This window comes from Lygodium microphyllum, chromosome 10, assembly GCF_053477565.2.
Source record: "Lygodium microphyllum isolate KBCC chromosome 10, Lygodium_microphyllum_v1.1.10, whole genome shotgun sequence".
In the NCBI taxonomy this organism is placed as follows: domain Eukaryota; kingdom Viridiplantae; phylum Streptophyta; class Polypodiopsida; order Schizaeales; family Lygodiaceae; genus Lygodium; species Lygodium microphyllum.
Window position 1 is genome coordinate 84139143 of NC_141144.1, and position 19755 is coordinate 84158897.

The 19755-nt window shown below is 44.4% G+C and overlaps 1 protein-coding gene across 5 annotated transcripts in view; it reads left to right on the forward strand.

Annotated features, from left to right (window-relative positions):
• The window catches only part of LOC148030229 (ARM repeat superfamily protein), a 123551-nt gene that overhangs the window by 72814 nt on the left and 30982 nt on the right, over window positions 1-19755 (forward strand). For all 5 annotated transcript variants that reach the window (XM_087686499.1, XM_087686496.1, XM_087686497.1 and 2 more), the window contains 3 exons: window positions 5830-5993; window positions 6086-6157; window positions 7005-7233. In XM_087686499.1, coding sequence (XP_087542625.1) covers window positions 5830-5993; window positions 6086-6157; window positions 7005-7233 — 465 coding nt within the window. The remainder of the gene's footprint in view (window positions 1-5829; window positions 5994-6085; window positions 6158-7004; window positions 7234-19755) is intronic.

Sequence of the window (19755 nt, forward strand, 5' to 3'; positions counted from 1 at the left end):
GAACCTCGATGGCTTCTTGGCGACTGCAGTAGCCATAGCCACTCTCCCGGATCCCACTTCAGCTCATCAAGTAGCCTGCCTTCCGGATGCCTGTTGGTGAAAACCTAGTGGCCCATATCTCCCCGGGCTCTATCAGCTCTTGTATCGGGGGAGCAAGTCACTCTTGAGGTATTGTTGCGTCTATCTCCCTTCTCCTCAACTCCACTCCTCTCTGGTAGCCTGATACTCGCTGCAACACCTCCTCGTCCACCATCCTGTACACCTCCCGCCATGTCCTGATGGTACGAGCCAGGCCAGCCTCCCAACCAGCCCATTGGATGTGGGGGCGCTCGCCAATTTGTGCCCCTTTCCGATCTCTGATGTGGGGGTTCCAAATCATCAGCTGACGGTCTATCTCCTCCTGGCAGCCTGGGGGGCTTTGGATTAGGGCCTTACGGAGGCCCTGCCACATACGGAGCAAGCTACGTAGGAAAGGTGATCTGGGCTGACGTGAAGATCCATCTTAGGGACGGCCTCCACTCACCTCCAAGCCTTGATCTACAATCCTGAAGACCCTCCTGCAATAGGACCTTCCAGGTCTGTCCTCTTGGTGTGAGGTCGCGGACAACTAGCTTGCCCAAGAGGGCCATACTCTTACTCTGGATCTATGATCCCAAGCCCTCCCTCTGACCGATGCCGTATGATAGTCACCCACGCCACCTTGGCCTTGGAATCCCTGGAGCTGTTTGATTCGGACCAAAGAAAGTTCCACACTAGGCGGCGAAGCTGTACTACGCAGGATGAGGAGAAGCACCAACACGAGGCCATGTACTAGGCCGTCGCTAGGAGGACCTGGTTAACCACCAGCAGGACTCGGATTGCTAGTGAGAGGCGAGCGGTGCTTTAATAGGTCAGCTTCCTCTGAATAGAATCGAGGACTGGAAGAAACTGCTGGGCAGGAGTGATGTTGAATCCCACCTGGAACCCTAGGTAACGGACGGTCTGCCCTTTGCTCACCCATCTAAATCCCAGGTGGACGCCTCACTCGGTGTTAGAGTCTGGGTCTATGAGGAAACCAACCGACTTTCGCCAATTGATTTTTACTTCTTCTGCAGAACAGAACACCTCAAGAGCCAGCCGCACTCTCTTCAGCATCAACTCATCGTCCTCTATGTAGAGTGCTGTATCATCTGCATACTGTGAGTCTAACAACTTAGTCTCCTCTCTCACGGGAAGTCAGAGGCCGCGTAATCTGCTCACACGTGACTTGAGGAAGTGAGACATCGCCTCTGCAAAGAGTAGGAACTGGTGCGGGGCCGGGGAGCAGCCCTGCAGGATTGATCTCTCTAGCCGAAACTCCCCCCCTCGCCTACCACGTATGAGAACCTTGCTGGTGGCCAATCTGTAAAGTGCGGAGACTTGCGAATCCAAGCCTAGGGGAAACCCAACCTCACCATGGTGCCCTCTAGGAAATCCCAGTCCACCCTATCATAAGCTTTCTTGAAATCCAAGAGTAGTACGGCTAGTCTCTGCCTATTGTGCTGAGCCCATTTTGTTGTCTCAAAGAAGGTGAATACATTGTCTAGGATACTTTGATCCTAGACAAAGCCTATCTGTGTATCATGGATGATGTTTGGAAGCATGGGGCGTAGTCGCTTACCAATCATCTTTGCCAATGCCTTATAGGCCACTAACAATAAGGTGATTGGTCTCCACTGGGAATGCTCCACCTGGTCTCCCCTTTGGGGAGAAGACTGATAAGGCCTGCCAAGAGACTCCCTGGCATCTCTCCTAAAGTAAAAATCTCCTGGAAGGCCATCAGTAGGGGGTCCTTTACCACCTCCCAATAGGTACTGAAGAAGGCCTTAGAGAGGCCATCCTCCCTCGAGCATTTTTGCCCGTTCTGTTTATGGAAAGCCTCCTCTAGTTCCTTCTCTGTAAAGGGGGCTAGGAGGGAGCGTCCCATCTCCTCTGTGACGAGGGACGTGATGTGATCCGAGACCTGCTGTCTACATCGTTGTTCTCTAGCTGAGGCTGTTTCCTATTGGAAAAGGCGTCTGTAGTAGTCGGTGGCAATCTCCATCACCTCATCTGGGCTAGAATGAATCCTCCCATACTGATCTTGAAGGCTGCGTATCTGCTCTCCTGAGATGGAAGGTTGGTGCACTTGGAAAAACTCCTTGCACATTGTGTCCCCCTTACGCGCCCAGAAAGCTGCAGAGGTGCAGAAAGAGAACTCTGAGGGCCTGTCCTCTAGGCCAACAAAGGCTGCTTGCGCACACACCTCTTGTGCATGGAGGGTGAGATCCCTTGGTGCCTCCTACAATAATCTCTGCGTGGCTTCAAGGTCCCTCCCGAGTGCCCTCTCCTCCTCCCAGCTCTGCTACCTGGCCTGTATGGCTGCCTCTTTGCAGATACTGTTCGACTCGGCTAAGGCCTCTGCAACGTCCTCTGCAATCCGGTCCCTCCTGCTCCGCTCCCTAGTCCAAATTTACTCAATCTTTCTCGTAACCTCGTCCCTCCTATAGATTGAGTCCAGGATTCGACAGGATTGTGCGTTTAGGGCAAATGCTGGGGGATGAAGTGTCAGGAGAAACGGGCAATGATCGGACAGCGTGGTGCCCACCAACTGCCCAATCTAGCCTCCGTGAGAGCATGCCCACTCTCCCACATAGAACCTGTCCAACCGCTCCAGCAAGACTCCACCTAGCCGTCTGTATCCCCAAGAGAAGTCCAGTGACCTCTCTCTCTTGTGGAAGGCAGGATCTTTCCAAGCATTGCGTGCTCCTATTGCTAGTAGGAAGACGTCCCATGCCTCTTGCTCCTCCCCATTCATGCCTTGGTAGTTTTTGCCTCTTCCCTGCTAGTCCTCTAAAGCCTCCAGGTTGTTGAAGTCTCCTCCAACGAGCCAGGAGTCCACCTCTGGGAGTCCATCTGCGATCTCCACCCGGAATCTGCTGCGTGCCCTAACCTCAGTAGGGGCATAGACATTGAGGACTCCAAGGCATGAGTCCCCAATATGCAATCTGATCCATAGAATCCTCCTTGCCACTATCGTCCCGTGGTCTCGTACATAGGCGGTGAGACTCGGGCCAATAGAGGTACATATGCCTTTGCTCCTGCCGTGGGCATCGATGGCGTGCTTCTAGTAAGTGTGTGAGCTGCGCGGGAGTACCTTCCCTACCCTTTGGGTTTGGGTGGGAGTGAGCTTGTGCTCCTGTAGAAGTAAGATGTCGATCCGTTTGGCAAGGGAAGGCTGCAGCTCATGCCGAACAATCAACTTCTTGGAACCACGTGCCCCACTATATTGGAGGCTATTCACATTCCAGGATGTGAGGTGTAAACTCATGGGGAGACCTGTGATTGACCGACCAAGCATCTGTTCGGTGTGGAAGCTGCTGACAAAGAAGAACTACGAGGCATGTGGATACACTTCATTGTTGCTTGGATGGTGAACTCCATTCCCCCTGGTCGGACCATGGGGGTGATGGATGCGTCTTGTGGTACTGCCAGGGTATCTATCAACCAGGCTGAGAAGTGAGACTTTGTACATTGGTAGAAACGCGCCGCTTGTGCTAGAGGCCACTCTATCACATCTATTGGCACTCTCCCTTACGGGGGGGGCTCGAAAGATAATGCTCAGATGAGGGACCTCGGCCCTTGCCCACCAGTTGATGTCCATCATGCAACCCAGGCACTGCTGGGAGAAAGTGTCAGTCCACCTTCTCGCATCCATTGGGAAATGTGGTGTGCCACCTGGCTCTTCACCTCCTCCTCTACGTGAGTCGTCGTCCAGCCTCATGTGTGAGAGGTCTGATAGAAGAAGGCATAGTTTGGTCCATCTAGTGGTGCTAGTAGATGGATCTTGCCGCTCCTAGACTTGCGTACCACGAAGATTCCCACCTCCAGCGGTAGTGGGAACACTGCGCTCCGCAACTCTCGAGTAAGACCACGGCCCACTGCCAAAAAACTCCTGTGGTAGCAGCTGTGCATGTCTCGGGTAAGTGTGGTGGGCGGCATGGACGGATGAATTGGTGGTTGTGTGAGGGAGGGAGGGGGGGCTAGACAGCTGATGGGTGGAGGATGTCGGCGTCTGGGGCTCCTCACCTCTTGTGGGAGCGGCGGGGATGGGTGGGGGAGGGGTCACATGTACTAGGTGGGGCTCCTCACCTCTTGTGGGAGGGGCGGGGATGGGTGGGGGAGGGGTCACCTGTACAGGGTGGGGATCAGAGGGGGGGGGCCGCGGGGCAGCAGGAGTGATGGTGGGGGGGGGATTGAGAGATGGTAGGGTGGTCGGAGGCACCTCGCAGGTGTGGGGGGGGGCCCAGTGTCTCTAGAGGAGGGGGGTTGTAGATTGGGGTTGAGGGAGGGGCCGTGGGGAGAGGGGGGGGAGGAGGTGGGGGTTGTGGGCCCCCGGGTGAGGTGGCTTGTGACGCCTCTGTGGGGGGTGGATGTGTAGACCTGTGGACCTGTCGGGCAGGGTGAGGAGGGGAGGACCGCGTGGTGCTCTGTCAAGGGGGGGGGGGGGGAGGCTCGCTCTCCAGCTCCCTGTCGCGGCAGTGTCTGAGGAGCTCCCTGTGCCCCCCCCGCCGTCTCCCTCTTTGTCGTCTCTGTACTCGTGTGAAACCGTCCGCATCGACTTGAGGGCCTATCGGCGGAGCCGCCCTAGCATTGAAGCGCATGCACTCTGGTGCCTGGTGCTCAGTGCCCAAAGTCATGGTAGTGCAGGCACTGGCTTGGTTGCCCAGTCACAATGACCTATTGCCTAAAGGAGTGTCCGCCTGCCTCAATCTCTAGAAACTGTGGGATATTCTTGACCTCTTTCATTGCCACTCGTACCTTTGGGACTCTTGCGGCTGTCACTACATCCGCGAAAGACGCGGGAAGGATAGTGCCGAAGAGCCGTCCAAAGTCTTCCGCCAAATGGCGATACTCTATCGCTAGGCTGGGAAAGAAGAGGGTGACCAGATGCTAAAGAAACCTGTTGTGGAGTGCAAATACCTCCACTGTGAAGCCAGTGTACCACGGGACCATGTATGTGGCCCCCTTTGTGGACTCATAGGGTGAATTGGCTAGTAACTCATGGGCTGCTTTTGCCAAGGTGAGCCGAGAACCATGAAGATCCCTAGGCCCATTAGAACCGCCTCCACTATCTGTGTTGTGCCGATGCGCAGTGTGGAGTGAAGCCAATCTTGAAGCTGGGCCCTAGATGGGGAGTGTCCTACTACTTGACCATAGATCGTTGTTTCCTTTAGCTCCAGCTCTGTAGCCCGGACAGGTAAGAGCTGCTCCTCAGAGAGGACAACGCGCAAGGTGTTTGACTGGGGGGCACTTGTTGAATGTGCTGGCATCTGACTAGAGGTTTCCATTGCGCGTCCCTTCTGAAAAACTACCAATGATGTTGCAGTGCTACCTGAGGGGGGAAAGTTGCTGCAGATGGAGGGAGCAGATGGATGAACAATTGATTGTCAAGGCAGGATAGAGGTGTGTTGTTAAATCACTTGGGTCTTGGCTAGGTAATGTGTATATTTACTGGTGCAGATCTTTCAGAAAGAAACTGCACATAGAATAACCTATAAAGGTAAGTGTAGATGTTCATCATCCACATTGCTTGGTCATATATCCTGAAAATGATGACTCATGCAAGAAGGAATTCAGTTGTCAAGGGCTTTGTAACACATTGCTTTCAAATGATGTGTCTTTATAACGTGCTTGTGTTCAGATGATATGTCTTTTTCAGAGAGATGAGTGCTTTTATTTCTTTTGGTTTATTGTTTTTCTACATCATTTAAGTGTCTGTAAAAGGTCAGAATGTTTCTGTATAAGTGAGCAAGTTTCTGTTTCTTGTAGATGCTAGAAACTCATTTTGGTGCTGCAGTCAGACTATTTGAACAAAATCAGTTGGATCTTGCAAAGCAACATGTGGCAGTAGTCACTGCTACTCTGAATGCTCTTCTTGCATATGTTGAATGGGCACCGGTTCATAGAATGGCAGAGACTGGCTTAATTGAAGCGTCAGTTATTTTTTTCTGTTAGGTTAGGTTGTGCTTCTGTTTACTGCATTTTGTATGATATAATGTTGACACATCTTTTGGCTATCTCACAGCTGTGGATTCTTACTGAATGCCGTTGACTTCCGGCTACGTGCTGGAGACTTTTTGAAGCAAATTGCATCAAGGTTGGCTTGGAGCATTCAACAACCACTCTTGTTTGGGCTTCTTAGGATTGACTCTAATACTGATTATTCTACTGTGTCCATTCTGCTTGCCTTTATACTGCAGAAGCAATACTGCAGAAGCTATATTGAGTAGTTATTACCGTAGGGTCAGTTGATTTTTCTATGTTAAATGAGTCTTAGAGTTTCATGGATGTGTCTGTAAGGTCTTCTACATTTCATATGGGTGCGTTGCGTCAATGTTTATTTTGTCAACTCAACTTCTGATATATTTGAAAGCAATTTTTACTTCATTTTGTTAATTTGGAGTCTTACTTTGTCCATAAATGCTTCATGTGAGCTGTACCAATTTTATTATCATCCTATTCTATTATTGTAAAACTGAAGTCTGCTAAATGAAGGCCTTTCCAAAGATGGTTGGTTCTTTCCGTCGAAATGTAGAGGGTATAAGTTCATGTATATAATGTGGGAAGTATGATTGTGCAGAAATCTTGTAAAATCTATAGGAGCTGTTCTGGGCTGAACTCATGTAAAGGATAGGTTTCCACAACCCAATTCGGTTTATGGTGATGTCACCCTACATTTTTTAGTTGATAAAGAGAACCACAGATTAAATTCTTGAGAAAATAATACAGTTTGATGACATGCAGAAGGTTTGTTGATGTCTTCTGAAAACAGAAAATATGGGTATTGTTTTGTGGAGGATTGTCTTTGCATAGTTTGCATGAATTTTCTCAAGACATTTTCCATCTGCTTGCTAGAAAAGTTGTGTATTAGAGGAATACTCTAGATGACAAGACTTGATTGACCACTGGTCGTATTCAAGAAACATCATTTTGTAAAATTGCAGGAGGAGACCAATCGATGAAACCGCATCTGCTTATGATACTGCTTTGAGACGTGTTTTTGAGGTTCTTTGTCATGCCTCAGCCATGGTCCAAAGCAAAGCTTCAACAGCTGAGAGTGAAGATGACATGGAGTTCACAGAATGCCTATGTGAGGCATTGGTTGCTCTTGGCTCTCAAAATCTGCAATCAATTGCTGAACTACAGGATCACATTACAATGTATCTTCAGCAGGTGCGTCTTTTATGCCTTTTGTTTTAGGACTCTTCAAACCTGCCAAAGATTTGGTAAACAGGATGAAATTTGCTGAGATAAATTTGATTACTTGGAAAAGAAATGAATAAGGTAGATAAGCAAACTTATTATGTAATGACTCTTACTCATTAATTAAGTCATGCACTTAACAATTTGAAATCTGATAGCTTTTACAATCCATTCATACATTAGCTTCTATGCATGGCCATGGATTAGTTGCCTTTCAAAGTTGTAATGCACGAGCCCAAGGTGTTGATACAAGAACCACAGCACTTTTCCCATGCCCTGTCAATAGTGCACTTGGCTCATTATGGGTTCCTTAAGCAGCCTTTCAGGTACCTGTAGAAAGTTATGGGGATGACGCTCAGGCCAGTACACTAATAAGGATGGTTGTAGGGTTGACTTTGATGGAACACGCCAGGAGAGGAGCAGCTTCTTCTCTTGGTGCTTACAAGAATTTGGTCACTCTCTTCATGCTCCTATATGTTTGTATCATTGTTCATTTCGATCTTGATGATCATACTTGTAAAAGGTGCTTGGGCAAGTGGACAGTTCCCCTACGAGGGCACTTGTCAAGGGACGCCATTGCATTTTGCAGGTTGTCTTGTTTTACATGACACCTTGCATTACTCTTGCATCTCCCATGCATTGGCATTGTATTTATATGAAATAGTGCCTTGGGATTGAATGGAAACTCATGAAAGTAAGCATCCCTTTAAGGTGAAAGCCCTTGCATTATGTAAGCATATTCCCCTTTTACCTCTTCCAACAGTGGTCAACTTGGATCCACCATATTCATAGCAATTACTCTTGGCAGTCTCACTTGGGCAGTTACATGGCAGCTTACCCTTATCATTACTCTTTTACACCTCTGCATCGATACCCTTATCACAGAACGGTCCTTGTAAGTTTTGCTGTCCATATATGACTAAAAGAAAAATCTAAGACCCATTAAATTGGGCTACACCAAAGAAGATATCCATCACCTCTGTGATCATGGTAGACCCTTGGGCAGCCCATTGAGGCACCCTCGGGTGATGCCTTCGCTCCTTCTGATGGTACCTTTTGGGTAAGGAGAGGGTGGATAGTGGATTCTCTTTGTCTTGGGACTTGTTTCTACTTAAGAAGGGGACTTGAGCCACTAAAATTAAGGCATTTATCAAGCTAAAAGTAACATGCATTAATGCCTAAATAAATCTCCTTAAAATGGCCCCAAACAACATTGAAAAGCAATTACCAAAAATAAAAGGCCTTATTATCAAAGAGTAGGACAAATGCCCAAGGATCCTCTATGTAAGAGCATATTGTGGGCATGGCACTTCAATCCTTGATCATTCCTTCCAGCTAGCCTTCATTTTCTTGCTGGCCACACCCACTTGAGCGTCATTGTCAGGTTGAAGGAAGTCTTTCTAGCTTGTATACTACACCACCCATCATCCCCTTGTTGAGCTAAAAATGCATTACAGACTGATTAACTCTTTAAAATAGCTCCAAAACATGTAAATTACCCAAAGGTTATCAAATGGTGCGTGGTCCTCAAGAGTTTCTATGTCCCATAAGAAAAACCCTAGTTTGGGTGGATCCTTGCCCTAAGTGACTATTGCTATGTGGTCTATAGCTGTCACTTAGTCTCCTATTGCTGCCGATAATAAGCTGCCATCATCTTTAGGCAGTTACATTGTTGCATTTATCAATTCCAGCCCCAAAGATTGCTGCATTTTGGTTTCCAGCCTATTGTCCTTCCATTTCTAGCATCGGCTTGATTCGTGTTTGTATCAGCACTTCTCTTCATCAGCCTTTACTTCGAGTGGTGGTTATTGCACTTGGGATTTTTCTATGGTGGATGACACACATCGACAGCTCCCTCAGCCCCCTTCCACAAGAGCCATCGATTGTTGGACAGCTTTGCCCTTGAGCATTCTGTACATTCTCTCATTCATTCGCAACATTGATTCATTCACTTCAGAATTCTCTTTCTTCTTTGTTTGTGTTTATGCTTTTGCATTTTTCATTTCTTGTTTTTGTGTTTTTTGTTTTGTGTTTTGTATTTTGAATTAAGGATTTGTGTTTATTGCATTATTGTTTGAGTTATTGTGCTTCAATAGTGTTCGTACATTTTGTATTCTCTTTATGCCAACTCTAGCACATCTTCACATGATATAGAGCTAGTGCTCTTTTAAAGAGTATCTTGTTCGGTTGTTGTGGAGAGCTTGGTTTTGTGTGAGATACACAAACGACACGTAATTGATTCACTATGGCTCAAATGACTCCATCTTTGGATCCTCCAATTCTTTTTCTAGCTCCTTCTTTGATAGAGGCCCTAAGGAGACATTATGGTCTTGATTTGGAGGACAATGTTCCTTCTACTAACCTTTCTTGTAGGGACCACTCATTGAGGCCCAACTCTTCTTTATCTCATACTTCTTCACAAGGTGCGTCTCAATTCAAGCACTCTGCTGATGTGATTGATTATCTCTTAGTTTAGGAAAGACTCTCCACTTGGGACACAATCGAAAGTTAAAACTCTTTACAATCAAGCCTAATGACAAGTGTGTACAATCCATTTTTATGTGTGTTTGATTTCGTCTATACTGGTCCTTTTGTTATGTAGGAATTGATTGTAAGCCACCATGGGACCCAAATTGATACGAGTAAGGTTTTGAAGAAAACTGTGTTTAGAGATGTTCCACAATAATCCTTCATCCTTTGTTTCATTTGAGTATAAGTTTGGTGCTTCCCATTCACCTTTACATTTCACACCCTTCCCTCCCACAATCACTTGACCGTTACATTATTCTTTTTTCAATCTAGATTCTTACTTTAGACCTACAATAGATTATCAATCTTAGTGCAAATTGCCTTTGATGCATATCAAGGTTTTAGGCCATCACTAGATACTCAAAGGTATACTCCTTTGTACCCTAGTACATTGTTAGTAGGAATACCACCCTTTAACACTATGCCTTACACACACTTGCAAGTGCAATACCTCTATCCTCTGGTCTTGTTGTGTGGGGAATCTCCCTCTTGCACATTGTACCACCCTTGGTTATTCACACGCATGAATCTCCATCTTATGATGATCATATTTTTCTTTGAAGGAAACAAGGAGTGGAAAGGAATTGCCTCTACATTTAGACCCAATTTTGCCTTTCCCATTTGACCCTAAACATGGACCATGTTTCGATGTCGATGGTTAGTCTCCTTCTTTGAACGAAAAAGGGAGTGGTATAGTGACACCCTCACAAAGACTCTCTTGGCACTTGTTGCCTAAAAAGAATAGGTTTTGTAATTTTGCTAAAAAGTGGGCTATATAGATAATAATTGTTGCTCTAAGGTTTAGGATGTTAGACCCATATAAATCAACCTTAGCTCCTTTCGGTAGTGGTAGTGCCACCTAAGGAGGTTGAGAGGGGGGTCTTCCTTGGGGAGGTATGAGTGTTTTTCCGCTCTTTGGTATCCAAGTTAGTTAGTGGCTGGCCACGAGTGCACTCGATCATGGATCTTTTCTTGAGTTTTAGTGCCTCATGGCATCTCTGATTGGTTCAATTATTATCTTCCCTTAAGCTAGTTTCTTAGTCATCCTAGGTTATCCTTAAGAACCTTAGGCTAGTTCCCTTTAGGCTTAGGCATACTTTTTCAAGTCTTCCGCTGCACACGTCCTTTTTTCATTTAACACACCACACCCAAAATCACCTAGTTCCAAGCTAAGACTCTTCTACCCACACCAAAGTTAAATCTAATTCCCATCCCTAAATCAACCTTAGCCCCTTTTGGCAATGGTAGTGCCATTCCAAGGAGGTCGAGAGGGGGTTCTTCCCCAAGGTGGTAGTGCTGCGTCTCCACCCCCTTGGTATCCAAGTTCATTAGTGGTTGGCCAACGGTACACTGGATCATGGATCTTTTCTTGAGTTTTAGTGCCTCATGGCATCTTTGATTGGTTTAGTTATTATCTTCCCCTAGGCTAGTTTCTTAGGCATCTTAGGTCATTCTTAAGAAACTTAGGCTAGTTTCCTTTAGGCTTAACCATACTTTTTCAAGTCTTCCATTGCACACTTCCTCTTTTAATTTAACACAACATCCAAAGCATCTCAATATGAAACATGTGGTATGCAAGTTTCTTTCTTGATCTGTTCATGTTGGGTTTTGAATGTCAGTTAGGACTAACATTGTAGGTCCTACATGAGCTGAAGGTTTGTTTTTCGGTTCTTGGCTTGAGTATTAACTCCATTAGCATGGAGATGAAGATAGTATCTTCTCTCCATCTCGGGTCATGGGCATCATTCTTCTCTTGGTAGCTATCTTTCTTTTGTTTCAGTTGAGATGTTTTAATCATTCGGCCATCATCTTCTACACTTCTAGCTTATTTTTTCATGACAGCTGGACTACTACCTTGGTGGTTGTGCCTTCCCATTCTTGACTAGCATAGGAGCCATCTCTCCAGATCAAGTTTCAAGTGTGCCTATGACACTTAGTTAACAGTGGACTTATCTTCCGAGATTGAGTATGGGCACATCTTAATTGGTTTGGTGGCTGATTTTTCCTTGCTCTTCCAGTTGGGGAGGGTCAAGTCTTCCTCCGACCAATGTGATCTATTTGTATGGTGGATTGCTATTGCTGGCGCTTTTTCAACTAGCATGGAGCCATCTCCCAAGATTGAGATTTGGGCTTATCTATGCCTCTTGGTCAGCACGTGAGTCTTCTCTTGAGATTGAGTACAGGCATGTCTTGCATGTCCTGTGGCTGATTCTCCTTTGGCTATTCTAGTTAAGGCATATCAGGTCTTACCTTTATCATTAGATTCATCATGGTTCTCGACACCACTCAAAGATCGACATCAAGTTTCTCTTCCTCCGACATTGACATCCATGGTTAAGAGGGGATTCCTATCATGTTGGTATTCTATAGATTTTAGCATTTGTCTTTGATATCATTCTCTCTTCCGTATTGTACCTTCGCTTTTCATTGCATGATCATTATCACCTTTGTAAAAGGGTGCTTGAATAAGCGAACAATTTCCCTACGAGGGACAATATCCAAGTGGGACCTGTTGCATGTGCATTCTCATCATGTAGCATTACTCTTTGCATCTCATTTTGTAGAGCACCCTTGAGAGGATCTTGAGTAGTTTCAATTGGTGGTTCTTTCACCACCTTTCTACCACATCTACATATTTCTCCCTTTTCCCTTGTCATCAACACCCTCGAGTGGTCGGGATGGCTTGTCTATTTTGTGAAGTGTTGGATCTAACCATCCCTTTCGTTGGTGGGATGCCTTGGGGTAAAAAATGGGTTTAAGCTTTTCTTTTGGTCCCTTCTTGGTTCTAGTTTTGGGCATGAGAGAGGCTGAGCTAAAAATGCATTACAAATTGATTGGCTCTTTAAAACAGCCCCAAAACATGTAAATTACCAAAAGTTTATCAAACGGTGTGTGATCCTAGAGAGTTTCTATGTTCCATAAGCAAAACTCTAATTGTGGAGGATCCTTTTGCATCTATAAATAGACAGGCTGTTCACCATTCAATCCATCCTTGTCTTGCAGGTTTCAGCCATCAGCCCTCTTCCAATAGTTATTGAGCCCCAAGTGGCTATTGCTACATGGTCTATAGTTGTTGCCTAGCTTGCCATTGCTGTCAGTGATGAGCTGCCATCATTTATAGACGTTACATTGCTGTGTTTACCAGTTCCATCCCCAAAGATTGTTGCATTCTCATTTCCAACCTACTGCCCTTCCATTTTTGGCATTGGCTTGATTTGCATTTGCATCTATAACAGGTTGTTTTTGTATTTTCAATACGTTTCTTCATCAGCCTCTGCTTCGACTGGTGGTTAGTGCACTCCGGATCTATCTCCAATGGACGACACACATCGACACCTCCCTCAACCCGTTCCCCCAAGAGCCACTTATTGTTGGACAGTTTTGCCCTTGAGCATTCAGTACATTCTCTGGTTCACTTACAACATTGATAATTCTTTCATGTAAGAGTACTCTTTCTTCTCTGTTTGTGTTTGTATTTTCGCATTTTGCATTTTGCGATTTGCATTTTGCGTTTCATGTTTTTACATTTTGTTTTTTGCATTTTGCGTTTTGAGTTTAGGGTTTGGGATTATTGCGTTACTAGCTGAGTTATTGTGTTTCAGCTGTGTTCGCACATTTTGTGTTTTCTTTGTGCAAACCCTAGCATATGTCCATAGCCCACTATGTTGCCATCTTGTCTTGAGGTCTGCCTTGCTCTTGCCTGCCAAAACATGGATCTAGAACATGGTTTGAGGTGGAAGCTATGGAGGTTGGAAGGGAAAGAGTGAGTTTATGAAGACATTGACATGACTGACTGTTACACAAGTGAATTAGGTTCCAAGATGGAAGCTTGGACTCATAAACACAATCTTGTGTATAGATTGACAATGACACAGGGACTTTACTGAAGGACAAAAGTACTATAATCTATGACATTTCTTAGAAAAGAGAGCAAGTACAATGCTTTATAGGAAACTGAATGGTAGCACTTCTCCTATTGTGCTTATGGGATTCTAGTCCTGAGCCCACACTGCTCCATACAAAGAGGCTAAGTAGGTGTGACTGCAGAAATCTCAACACCCCTCCTCAATCACAATCTGAAGTACAAAGTGTGTAGAGTCTTTATTAGTAAGAGCAACACTTGCAAAGTGTGGGCACACCATAAACATGGCAAAATACCAGAGGCTATCGTAGAAAAGGCTAAGTGTGGGTACCATAAACATGGTGGACATCCAGAGGCTGTAATAGGGGCCTCACAAAGTATACAGAGGCTGTAGTACAAGGCTATATGAGGAGTTTACAAGTTTATGTCCGAACCATTAGGGCTAGGCAAGACAAGGCTAAAAAAGTCTATCTGAATAGAAGGATTGATGAGGTTTGTCCTTCTCCTGGTGGTCTTCTTCTTCTTCTTCTTCTTTTGCTCCATGTTATTCTTTTTCTTTAATAGCAACTAGATGGGTCTTTTGGGACCTCTTTCTGGCGTAGCAGAACTTCTTGATATGTCCGGTCTTTTTGCAAAAGTCACAGAAAAGTTGGTCCTTCTTGCCTTTGTACCTGTTGCCGACATATAATGTTTGTTCATCTCTAGAGGTGCTTGGTTCTTCCTTAGTTTTTAGCTTCTTTTCCTCCTCTAATAGTGATGCTTGGATATCAACAAGCTCAGGGTTTGGCATATTGATTAGATTTGTTGACACATTATTATATTCAAGAGGCAAACTTTTGAGCAGAACACCAATGCAAATATCTTCTTTCATTTTAATGTTGATTCTTGCAAGTTGGGTTAGAAGTTCTTTCATGTAATTTAGATATGTGGCAAGTGATGTGCTAGACTTCATTTCAAGTATGAAAAATTCAATCAAGAGACCATACTTTGATGACTTAGACTATGCACCAAACAAGGTGTCAAGTCTCTTTCATGTATCTTGTGAAGTATCACAGTCATCCACATGGTGGATATAGCTGTTATCTAGCTCCAATTTGATAATGGCCTGAGCCTTATCATCATTCTTTTGCCAAGTAATTGCATGGTCCACATCACAAGGCTTATTCTCTTTGCCACTGGTGATGGCCCAAAGATCCTTCTTCATTAGGATGAGCTTGATGCAGGTCTGCCAGGTGTGAAATCTGACCCCTTTGAAGTGAACTGTCGGAGAGTCCTTTCCCATGCTGGAGTTGGAGGATCAGCAACAAATTAGCTTTAAAAATTCTCAGATTTCAGTAGCAGAAGACTTGATCTTGAGTGTAGTTGATAAGCAAGTGCCAAAAAACACTAGATGAGTAGGTTCAAGAGACACTGATGCTTGTGGCTCGAAGCTTGAGACCTTCAGAATCTCCCCTCCTTGATTTGATACTAAACAAAGTGCTGGACAACTTCAGATTCAGTGGATCAGAGTGGCAGAAGCTTGGTTTGAGTGTCAGAGAGAGAAAATAATGGAAAGATGAAGCTTTGAGTTCTTGGCTATGGCAGTCATAGTTAGGGTTTGCAGGGCAGCCTGGTTTCTCACAGATTGGAGGAGCTGTATTGTGTCATTTCCAAAACTTTTTATATGGAAATGAACTTGTCTCATGGGCTTCCAAAGCCCTATCGTGGCAAATTGAATCGCGGCCTACACGCAACACACTAGCAGTACGATAGCAGCGGGCGTAATTCTGAATAGCGACGTGTTGCAAGCGGAATGCTGAGCCAATGGAGGCTTATTGTCAAGGTGTTATGTGATAGGAAGCTTCGTCTTGAGCAAAAGCGCAACTCTCTAGAAGGAAGCTTCCAAAGATATGACCTCTATGGTGAGATATCAAAGCTCCAAGTACAATAGGTCCTGTTTGGCTATGGCTGCCATGGAAGGTTGGTGAAGATAGAGTAAGAAAATGAACTCATTGGTTGGACTTGAGCTGAGCAGAGTTGGAGAGAGGCTGGAAGGGGAGTTTACTGATCTGAACTGATGTGTGCCATGCTCACCATGGCTCTGATACCATATCAAAACATGAATCTAGAACATGGCTTGAGATGGAAGCTATGGAGGTTGGAAGAGAAAGAGTGAGTTCATGAAGACACTGACATGACTGACTATTACACAAGTGAATTAGGTTCCAAGATGGAAGCTTGGACTCATAAATACAATATTGTGTATAGACTGACAATGACACAGAGACTTTATTGAAGGACAAAAGTACTATGACATTTCTTTGAAAAGAGAGCAAGTACAATGCTTTATAGGAAACTGGATGGTAGCACTTCTCCTATTGTGCTTATGGGATTTTAGTCCTAAGCCCACACTGCTCCATACAAAGAGGCTGAGTAGGTGTGATTGTAGAAATCTCAGCATTGCCTAGCCTCAGCTTGCTTTGCCCAGCCTTAGGACGTGCCACCTTGCCTTCTATAGTCTTTGCTAGCCCTTCTTTAGGTTTGTCGGGTGCTACGACGCTTCTGAGACTGTTGTGGACTGCATTTTACCTGCTGCCATAGCTTGCAATTTACTGCTGTTTATGGCCAGCTTGCTGTTGGCATCATGCCTCTGCCTTTGACTGATTATGGAGCTGCCATCCCAGCCACCATACCTGTGTTTTTGGTGCTTGGAGTCTCCTGCAACATTATGCTGCTCGAAATGTTTCACAAACTACTGCTGCCTTTGATATCATCACTAATGCACTGCGGCTGCTGCATTTCAGGACCCATCACAAGTACTAGACAGTCTTAGGGCTGCTCGAAACATCTTTGGCACCACTCTCAGCTCACCACATCTGCAATCTTTAGACATGGAGACTTGAGGCTCCATATAGTATTGTATATCTTCATATTCATTCATTCTCATCGAACATTTTGTAGGCCATTTCGTGGGCTATGCATTGATGCCCTTTGATCCATTACCCGGGCTCCGTAGGGATTTAAACTATCATTAAATGCAGTTGTTGCCCCTAATGTCCTAGGCACTAGGGGATTGGGACTTTAACTAGGATTTCCTATGATGGTTAAGCATTAGGGTTTTATTTTACTATAAGAAGACACTTTGTGCCTTGTTAGCACATAAGTGTGGCATCATTCATTGTGATCGCCTTGAGTGTTGTATTCTCTTCCACTCATTAATACGTTGCCTCTTATTTTTTGATTGAGTTATTGTGCATCAATTAATTCACTCATTATATTTATTTCTCTATCAATTAATCGCGCAATTACTTCATACCTGGGCCAACATGTTTTGCTTTTCTCTTTGTTTGCCCTAACATTTCTTTACTGCCTGATCCTTGCTATAGTGACACTTAACTTTGGTGAACCTGTTGTCATCCGCTGCAAGGTGGGATTTTACCTATCAAACAAATTGCTGTTTGGTGTGCTTGCATTTGAACCACATGTGCTCTAAATTGGTGTTGGAACTCATGGCATTTGAGGCACTAGTTGGGCTGTTGTCGACTATGAACTGCTGGTGAACTGAGTTCTTGCCACTATTGGAATGGTCGTTGGGATGCTTGGGATGTTTGAGAGTGCCAAACAAACCTTTAATACCCTTGCATTATCATGCGATTGCAAATATAATCATGATATGCAATGCATATGTAGATGCACTTTCTCATGAGATGGTAGCAACAAAGTTATTTCATCATAGGTAGTCACTTCTCCAAGTCCATTGGTTCTGTGTGTCCTACATTTTGTGTGGTTGACGAGAAAATGCACATTCCTTGGAAATATTTGAGACAGTGGGGTTTTGACAACTATTGCACCCAACAGTGATGTGCGAACTTTTCTGTGGAACTTTTAAGGACGCCATGAAGCTAGAGAGAGGGGCCATGAATTGGAGAAAACCATCAGTAACATATGAGTTATGGAGGGCTCAAATTGATTCATCCCCATTGGCAATAGAAGCATCTTTGAAAAAACTGGATATAGCAGCAACTTGATCCTCATTGCATGTGAGAACTGTAGTTGCATGTTTATTGGGCTCTGAATGCAGCCATCATCTGATATTCTTAAGATTAGATCTTGATTGATTTTGGGATATCGCAGGAAGGATCATGATCTCTTTCTACGTCCTCTAATGGGCAACATGCAACATCAGAACTTTTTGGCTTCTTATGTAGAGGGGTTAGTCAGGAGGCCATCTATTGCTAGCCTTTTCTTTGCAAACTATTTGGGTACTTTCAGCAAACCAACAGTAATCCTAGCTCCTTGTAAGATGTTGATTCATGATCTATCTTATACATATGTCTCTTTGCACAAAATTGGGAATTTAATTAGGGAAGTGGCATGGATTTGTAAGGCTTGCAGTACAAGGAGATGATAGTCTTTTGATATGTAATGCGACATAATAGATTCGTATCTAGATTAATTGTCTCTTGAAGTCCAACTCGCACATGCGCATAGATGCTTGGGGCTCTTCCTAAAGGCAGATGGTGGAGAGATGCTAAAGTTGGAAATACATTTATACTGAACAGATCTTGGCAGGCCACTACATACTGGTCAAACACATCAAAGATGTAGAAGAAGAGGGCTCAAGGAGCAACCAAGGTTGCATACGAGAATTCTTTGGACATTCAGCAATAATAAGCTCACTGATTCCAGCCGGCTGGATGGCAGCTGGGGATTTATAAACATATAGTTCAAGTCCATGAAGTGAAGTTGGGTCCCCTTTGAGAGATTCTCTAGTCTGATTGCTCTGTGGAAATCCTCCAGTTTTTACACTTTTGAAATTTCCTCACTATTCTCTATCTGCTGTAGGGATTTGTGAATGAGAAATGGATCATGTATTGAAAAGTCTTTTCCAAGAATAAACAAACCTACAAAATAATGAAACAACAAACGGATGAAACATTGACATTAATTGCCTCTCTTCTATGGTGTAGCCATGCAACTCATTCTTTAAAAATAGCAAGGTTTCATTGTCAAAGTACTAAGCATATAGATAAACTTATCCAAGCTTTAATGGACTGTTTATAAAGAGCCACTTGATTGTTCTGCAAGTTGTATCAAATTTAGGGCTTAATTTCTCTTTCAAGGAGGAGAGTGAAGGCCAAACCTCAGCCCAAGGGGCAAATTCATTCAAAAGCTTGCTATAGTCAATTTTAATAGCAAGAGACAGTTAGTTAGTGGCAAAGATCTAAGAATCTCAGTTGTACTCCATCCATTAGTTTTGGGACCAACAAGCTGTCCATTGTCCAAGGTTAAAGTAGTGAAGTGTACATTTCAGTTTATGTGAATTTTATACTTATTCTCTATTGTTAATGAGGTCATGAACCACCCTCTCTGAGGACAGCTTTCCTTAAATGCTAGTAAGGCCGTGCCACATTTGAAGGTTTTGCACATTTCTTTAGGGGAGGCAGCTAAATCTTGCTGTTGCTTCAAAGAACTTCAAAATTCAAGATGATAGTGGGCAATGTGAATTTAAAACTCACACTGCAGTGATGTCTTGAAGTAGGTTTTGAGTTTCAAGGAATTAAGGATGCTAATACTCTGTAACATCATGTGTGAAAAAGGTTGGCTGCCTACAGATGAAGCAGGATGAAGAGGCAGTGAACCCAAGGATGCCTAGAAGTAGCAGTTCGCTTGACCAGGAACATGAAATTGGTATGGGAAAGTTTGAGAATGACCAATCCCTGTCACTATATATATTATGTAGAAATATGAAATGGCTGTGGGCATGGGCAGAAATTTCTGTCATTCCACATTCTCAGGCAGCCTGGATGCCTATCCCTATGTTTATTATTGTTCATATCTCATGACTTTTTGTGCTGTGTTCTTTTCTTCCCTGTCGCTGATCATTTTTCCAAGAAAGGTCTCTTTTCTTGGAAAAAGAAAATGCACAAACTCAGGTTGAAAGTGAGAGTGTGCTTTATGCTTTCCGACTGAGGTATGTGTCATGCACATTTATATATAGCTTATTGCTGAGTGCACACACTGACCCTATGTCTATCTTTGTAGTTTCACTTTCAACATAAGGTCCTGCTGAGTCTAGATGCCCAAAACATTTTTTCAGAGGAGTTTGAACTTCTTGTAAA